Genomic DNA, 7,823 nt, shown 5'->3' with positions numbered 1-7,823 from the left:
GACTTTTAGTGAGCAAATATAACGTGTTTGTGAACTGCCAGAAAGCCAGGTGATAGATAACTTGGCACAGAGCCCTCTTCTGTCAAGAGTTGGTGTTAAATGCCTGCTTTCATTGCACAGGTCACAAACCCATAGGTTCCATGTTCTACTTTGTCTTCATAAGGAGTAGGCTTAATGGGAAATTGGAGAGATTGCTACTTACTTTGTCTTCCTGCCTGCATTTGATAAGAGTTGAAGTTTCTGGTGAGTGAGGTACTGCCTGGAATACAGTGTTCTTCCCAAGAAACCTTGATGATATCCCAGTTGATGTCACTGAGTAGGAGTAAGGCTCAAGTTGGACACAGAGAATGAAATTCAGCCCTTTGTAAACAGGCATAAATCCCATTGAAACTGATGGGGCTTGTGACTTTAATCAAATCTGATTTGCCCCACACAGCTCAATCCAAATACAGTCTTCAGTACTGCAGGTAATGGAGACCAGTGTTTTACTTCATTGCCCCTTAAATATGTATAAGACCTGATGGATAATGGATAACTGTTGAAAATTCTTGCAATAGAAGATTCTTTTTGAAGAGAGATTTTAATGAAGTTGAATAAATAATAAAAAAAAATTATGTTTCAAAATGTTTTATCCCTTTCTGCTCTTGCTACATTTTGGCACTGCTTTTCTTTTAAGATGTTCCTATAAATGTCTTATGCTAAGCAAGAATTGATGTGTGATCTGAGCATGATGCACTTAGAGCCCAATGGCTGGTGTATCAAGATGGATGAATCCAGGCACTGGTTGTGGTTTACCTCACGTACGTGGCTGCTATCTTTATTGCCAAAAGAGGATGAATGTCATGCTAAAGAATTTTGTACTCTGGGCCTGCTAGCTCTTCTCTGATGATACTGTAGGGAGCTCTCTGCTTTGCCCTTGCTTTTACTGCTATACTAAGGTGCCCGAGAGGTCTGCTTTCTGTTTGAGGAAAGAGATCATGCTAGAAAATAGGCTAGAGAAAGGAACTCCTAAAGGAAAAAGGGAGCACAGGGATTGGAATTATTCTTGGTAGTCTTGATTTAGCTGCGGATATATTAGGTGTTACCCAGCACACCTCAAGTTTGGTATATTTTCTTCTTCTAAATAAAAGCTGTCTGCATTACAAAACCATCGCACATAATTCTGCACAGCTTGATATGTAACACTGCCTTTGCAGAATAAATTCTCAGGGATAAATCTTGCATGACAAATAAATCGCCTTTTACTCTCCTTAGCTCTTTCAGGTGAGGCAGAGATATAATGTAGAGTCAGCTAACATGCAGACCTAGCAGAAAAATGGATCTTTTTTCCTGCGTTAGGCATGTCATCAGAGGAAATACTTGAGACAACTCTATTACGGGTGCAGTTGAATCAATAAGGCATATTCATTGTTTTCCCCAGATGACTCCTCTTCTTGCATTTCATAAATTCCTATTTTTAGCAAGAGAAAAATAAGCAGATATTATTCAGTACAATGTTTCATGTCTTACTGATCTCCTTTTCTGACATGTTGCTGCTTGAATAGTCCAGCTTCAGCAGTTTTAAGGTTTTTTTACATACTGTTTTCACTTAGGGCAGTGCAAATTTCTTTGGAAATCTGTATCAATCAATTAAGTAAATGAGAAAATAGAATGCTTGTAATTAAGATAATCAAGCTACATGAAATCCACCACACTAGTGCTAATATCGGTATATCTCCAAGCTGTATATTAATTAAACACCATGTAAGTGTTGCAATTAGACTCAGGCTGCTATGGTGAAAACGAGAAAAAAAATAAAATGATTGGAGAGGTTTTTTACTATATGTGAAACATTTAGCTGTTTTAAGGCATCTTGTTATGATTTATACTCTCCCAGCAGTCACACAGCAACTTCAGAGTGAGTTTATTGTGGTTTTGAGAGATGTGTTTCCTGGGACATTCGTGCTTTCTCTTCTTCTCCTGTGTGTAGCTTGTTAGGCTGCAAGCATATGCATTAAAGTACCATGGAGGTAGCAGAAGAATTATGTTGCAGGGCCAATAGAGTCAAACAGCTTTGCCACCCTGGAACTCTTAAACTTCAGTCTCGTTAGCTGGGGATGCCAAAGCAGCTGAATAGGGCAAAGCAGATGATGAACCCATTTACTAATTTGCTAGATATTGCCATGGCTGTTTAAAGATTAAGTCTGGTATCAAATGAAGTAGTACACATGGTCACTGTGGACATCAGCTTGATGAAGTTGGTGCACAAATAATGAATAAAAGTAATATTTTTGTTGTGTTTATTTTTTCCATTTTTTTTTTTTTTAAATCTGCTTTTACAGCACAATATTTTTCCTTATGGCAAATGAGCCTATTCACTGATATTGTGTTTTCAGATAATACCATTTACATTCCTAGAAAGAAATGAAGAAAACTTACAGGACACATTCATTTTTTCATTTGATTTTGTTCTTAATTTTTTTTTATTTGACATTGATACAAAAAAATAGTATCTTGATTAGCAGCTTTGCTGGCAATCCCACAAAACTGTAAATAATACTTTAATCTAAAAGAATGCACTCCTACAGACACTATAGATAAAACAATATATACAATTTAGACAAATAAATACATAAGTACAGCCAGTCATATATAATGATACACCTAAAGTTCGGTTACTGTTGACAAGCTTTTCTAATTAATTACACTCTTCATTTACAAATTGCCATTGCTGTCTACATTATAAAGACAAAAAAAAAATCCCAATAAAGAATCAAAATTGATACTTAACGTTATTATTAGGAAATATGGGAAATGAACCTCGAGATTTCTGTTTAAATACTATCATGGTTTTAGCAAAAAAAATGTTTTTGTGAAAAACTCCTAAAGAGAGGCATTTCTCTCCCTACCTTCTTCTCTCAATGTGATTTGTTCATGTACCTTTTGGAATTGAAATGTGATTATAGTCACACTTTTGAAGTGACTAGAAGCTAGTATGTCTTAACCAAGTTGTCATTTGTCCCATGCCTAGTGAAACAAAATGACCTTTAAATAACATAAATATTTCTTTTGTTTAAAGGAAGCCTAATGCAAACACTTGTTACCAGTGTTTACCCCATGTGGTACAAATACTACTGAGTGAAAAGGACAGTAAGCTGTCCCTATGAGTAGACGTATTGCTCCCTTTCTAGCTCCAGGTTGCAATACTGCAATATTAAATAGTAAAATCTGTTATGTAAGTGTGACAGGCTAGTGAAACCTAGTATCAGAAAATTAATAGAAGTAGAAAATTAGGCTTTTCTTGTGTTCTTTTAAAATCACTTGACAATAAAAGAAAAAAAATCTTGTACATTCAGAAGTTAGGGCACACATGCTTAAGGCTCTTGAAACACTGGACAAATATAATGCCTAACTCAGCTCCATGCATAACAGAATACTACGTAGCAAGCAGACTCTACACATATATACAGCTGAATACAGAAGAAAATGCCTTAGAAATATGTACATCAGTTTCAAGATGAACATTTACATTTCTGTTGAAGATCTATCTATAAATGGCAGGAAGTAGATTTTTTTTTTTTTTTTTTTTTTTTCAGATACTATTTTCAAGGTGTACCTTCCAATCACTAATGCAGTCTACTAGTACTAGGAGAAATTCAAGGCTACCGTGCTACTTGAGCCCTGAAGTATCTGGATTGGGAGCCCTGCTGTCCTCTTGGTTACTAACCAAAGGCCACAGAAGCATCAGCAGGAGAAGTAAGGCCACCAGATCCATTCAGTTGCTGATTCAGAAACCCCAAATTGCTGCAGAGGGATAGCAGAAGTGATTGCAGCCTGTGGGTTGAAATTATTGCAAAGTGTGTTTCTGATAGGATGGCATCTATGCTGTCTGACTTACCCTGGAGCTGGGGATGAATTCCACTCTAATTTCCCTTCCTAAACAAGCATATTTTGGGGCTTGGCTAAGGAAAGCCGAACTTCACCCTGTCAGTGTGTGTGTGTGTTGAATATTCATCTATACAATTAGTTGGACCTTGTTTAGCTAGAGTTCTGAGTTTGACAGGAGCAACTTTAACAGGACTAGGTCAACTAGGGAAGGATAAATCTCAATTATGCTGTAAGACATTCAGTAGTTTTGTATAAAATCACCGATTTTCATTTATGAAGGGTGCACAACCTCCTGTCGATTAGCAGTAACTCCTCCTGGGCTGACTGTTGTGAAGCTTCACCTTTAGGTCTGAAGTAGATTTGTTTGAGACAACTACTGCTTGTGGCTTGAAGGCCAGGTACACTTTACCTTACAGGTAGTTCCTTTCAAAAGAGTAGTTCTGTATCTGTGCATAAGACTAAAAATTTGTCATGAAACTGCAAACCTTTTTGGATAGCCTCTTCATTCATTTACTGTTGTAAAGTGCTATGTACACCTACGGCAAAATCAGGTCAGAGTTTTCCTTTAAATTCTTATTCAATTAATTTCTGACAACTTCACAGACATCCTGAATGACGTACAGATTTAACAGTTTTTCATGTGTTACACGTAATGTCAGCTGAAATGAAAGAGACTTTTGTGTGTGCAGTGAACAGTGTGAGTAATCTACAGCTAACAGTATATTTGGTGAGTTTTACATCTTTGTAATTTGTCCGTGAATTCTTCATTCCAAGTTATTTGCTGAGCAGTGTCATATTTTAGCTTTGTTAGATGATGGTGCTGAACAGAGATACCTTGAATTTATCAAGGAATTTTCCAGGAAATAATTTTCAAGACATTTCATTAACATTTGTATTCAAAAAAACATTATGAAACATGAATAGAATATTGTGTATTTGATTTCTGTTACATGCTCTGCAGATATCTTAAGCAGGACCTCAGAGAGTATTGGCTCTGTGATGAGTAACCTGGGAGCTGCAGATTTGGAACAAAGGCTACAATTTGTTTAATAGGTGATTCTTAAAAAAATAGGTGATTCTTCTATTTTGCTGTGAAAGTTGTATGTAACTGTTATGTACCCCGCCCAATCAACAGAAAATAGATTGCATTCTTTTATTGGACAAAATTCTACTTTCCTACACCATTAAAAATCTGGTAGAGTCTTATTCATATATGTACCGTAGCAAAAAGTAGAGTTTACCCTTAAAAAGCTGCTTTTGTGTTACTTTTTTTTTAGGTAAATAGTGTGCTGACTGATGTTAAAGAAATATGCTGCTTATTGACACTTACATCATTCAATGTAATTATATACTGCTGTGCAAGATGCTTAATGGAGAGATCCACTGATACTAATGAGAAACATTGCACTTGCTTTGAAATTAAAAGTTAAAGGATATTCATACTTTTCTCACATATTTTTAAGGTAGTTTTTCATACACCTCCTGTCTTATTTCATCTACACATTCTACTTAATTTTAAAATTGCATTAGATCTTTTAGGGGCTACTTTAGGCAGCGGAAAGAAACCAGGTATCTTCTGAAATAATTTAAAGGAATGCCATTTGGTAGATAAAAATGTACTTAAGTTTGTGGATGTGTTTCTAAGGCCTATGAGACTTTGATGTTCTTACCTGTGTAAAATATGCTATTATACATCAGTAAGCTGTTTGGGAATTGCACACATTGTACTATAAAATATACATGTCAAGGTAGGTGTATAAGGTCAGTGCAAATGTATACCGCTCAATTTATTAACAAAGCTCTAGAGATGGTTGTAGGGTGTCAAAAAAGGAATAAAAGTATGTTTGTAATTCTTCATTTCTGAGGGCCAGAGTCTTATCTCAGAGGCTGGGGCATGAACTGTTAAGCAGCTCATAATAGTTTATTACTGTCCTTTTACATACAGATGCAGGAGCTGATATATGTAATGGAGGAAAATACACAAAATCTGAGATTTGACTCTAGATCCTTTTGGTTGGTGTAATGTCCTTATGAAAAGAGCCTGAAGTCTGTAAACCAGTAGTCAAAATGAGAATGAAAAACCAGTCGTTAAAAATCCTCTCACAGTTAATATCCCATAGTTTAACCTGTAAATCAGCAGATCACTTTGTCAAAAAATAACCAGACTAAACAAAACAAAACAAAAAAGGTATTTACATCTGTAAAAATCTTAACATCTAAGATGTTTCTTGCTGGACATGTCATTCCAAATTCTGTGCATTTCTTCTGGTGTTATCTGGTGCACTGTGATCACCCTGCGGTACCTGCACAAGCTGTAGGCCATTTTCCAGTGATTGAAGCCACTGTTTTGGAAGGGGTGAATGCCCAGTTTCCGAAGACAGAGTCCAACGTACACATCTTCAAGATGAAGTAGTCTGGTATGAAGGGAGGTTTTGTAAATCAGTTCTGCTACATCAGCTGAAAAAATGTAGCCGGTGCCTGAACAGAAGGGTGGGTAATTGCTGTCGGGATACAAATCTCTCGGCATGTACCACTTGCTGCGAACATCTCTTATTGGTCCTCCATTTATAACATAACCAGTGAAGTACCTTCTCCTTGGCTTGGTGTTAGGTTTCAGCAGCTTATAAATAAGATTATCCATATTTACAAAAATATCACTGTCTGTCTTCATAACATACTTTGCTTTTGAACAAAATGTAGCTACCCACCTCATCCCCATCAGTGTTTTCAGAGTGAGGTTATGATAAGAGTCAATAAAATCCTCCACAATAATGTCATGAAATATTTGGCTTTCCTGCTCTACCATTTGATTTAACACAGGATCTGCATTTTTTCCGAGGAGAAATAGTGTGGCGATTTTAATTCCTTTAAAGTTGTTTTCATCTCCCCATGTTTCTCGGATGGCTTGCCTTGCATCAAACTCTTTGTGAGTTGTGCTGATAAGAATAACCAAGAAAGGGGCGCTCTTCTCACATTTATTGGGTTCATTGATAAGAAAGTCAAAGGAATGTGGATTTATAGGTCGAGTTCTTATGTTGCCAAATGAAACGTTTTTTCTGGCTATCGATATGCTACTGAGCTGTCTGTGGCCAGTGTAAGAAGAAGTAGGACGAGTTATACTTAAGTACCAAAGAGCGCTTGCCCAGCAAACTACTGTCAAAACGTATAAGCATGAGACCTTTGAAGCCATTGTTCCTCTAGCTCTTCTATTTCATGTGATGAATAAATAGTCTTCGTACCATGAATGCATCTGTGTTCTGGAGAGGCACCATACTATTAATGAAACTTGAAAGTTCGATATAGAAAAGTAACTCTGTAATCATTCATGGATCTCACATAGGAGCTATTAGCCCTGATGATACTCAGCGTTTCTTCTTTTACTAGCAGGGGCTTCCATTTCTTGGAATTTTCGGTTATTTCTGAAAAATATGAAGAAAAATTTTCCATTGCTAGATCATAAAAGCCTAGGGCAAGAAAAATGAGCTTAAATATGTCTGGTCATTAATAAGATAAGCATCTTAATGCAGTTGTCAGATATCCTTTCTTTCTCATGAGGTACCACAATAGATAATAGTATACTAGAATATAGCAGTATAATGGAAGTAATGCTTTTATGATTGATAATTTCTCATAGATGGCAATATATAAAAAAAGTTAAGCATGAATAGCATGTTGGCTATTCAGGTAATTTTAAAAGTAAATGAAAATAATTTTCTGGTTTCTAGCATTTTCTTGCTTCCTAGCAATTTTCTAGACAATCTTTCAAAATATGCCATGGAACATTTTAAAATTATTCAAAGAATGAAAAATAATGCACTTTATCTTAGGATCAATAGCATTGGTGGCAACTATGCACATGAATAACTACAAATCTCATTTGGTCTAAATGTTGTTAACATCTGTCCTGCTAACAAGAGCACACTTAGGTGGAAATCAGGCAGAATGGGACTGACTGG

At 36.2% G+C, this 7,823-nt stretch overlaps 1 protein-coding gene across 3 annotated transcripts in view; it reads right to left on the bottom strand.

Moving 5' to 3' along the window:
• Positions 1-2,430: 2,430 nt before the first annotated feature.
• The window catches only part of B3GALT1 (beta-1,3-galactosyltransferase 1), a 220,613-nt gene continuing 215,220 nt past the window's right edge, over positions 2,431-7,823 (bottom strand). For all 3 annotated transcript variants that reach the window (XM_042783936.1, XM_042783937.1, XM_042783938.1), the window contains one exon: positions 2,431-7,286. In XM_042783936.1, coding sequence (XP_042639870.1) covers positions 6,077-7,057 — 981 coding nt within the window. In that variant the 5' untranslated portion in view covers positions 7,058-7,286 and the 3' untranslated portion in view covers positions 2,431-6,076. The remainder of the gene's footprint in view (positions 7,287-7,823) is intronic.

The sequence above is a fragment of the Tyto alba genome, unplaced genomic scaffold, assembly GCF_018691265.1.
Source record: "Tyto alba isolate M040663 unplaced genomic scaffold, T.alba_DEE_v4.0 Super-Scaffold_7, whole genome shotgun sequence".
Classification (NCBI taxonomy): domain Eukaryota; kingdom Metazoa; phylum Chordata; class Aves; order Strigiformes; family Tytonidae; genus Tyto; species Tyto alba.
Note: the sequence above shows the minus strand (reverse complement) of the source record. Positions and strands in the feature narration are given on the sequence as shown.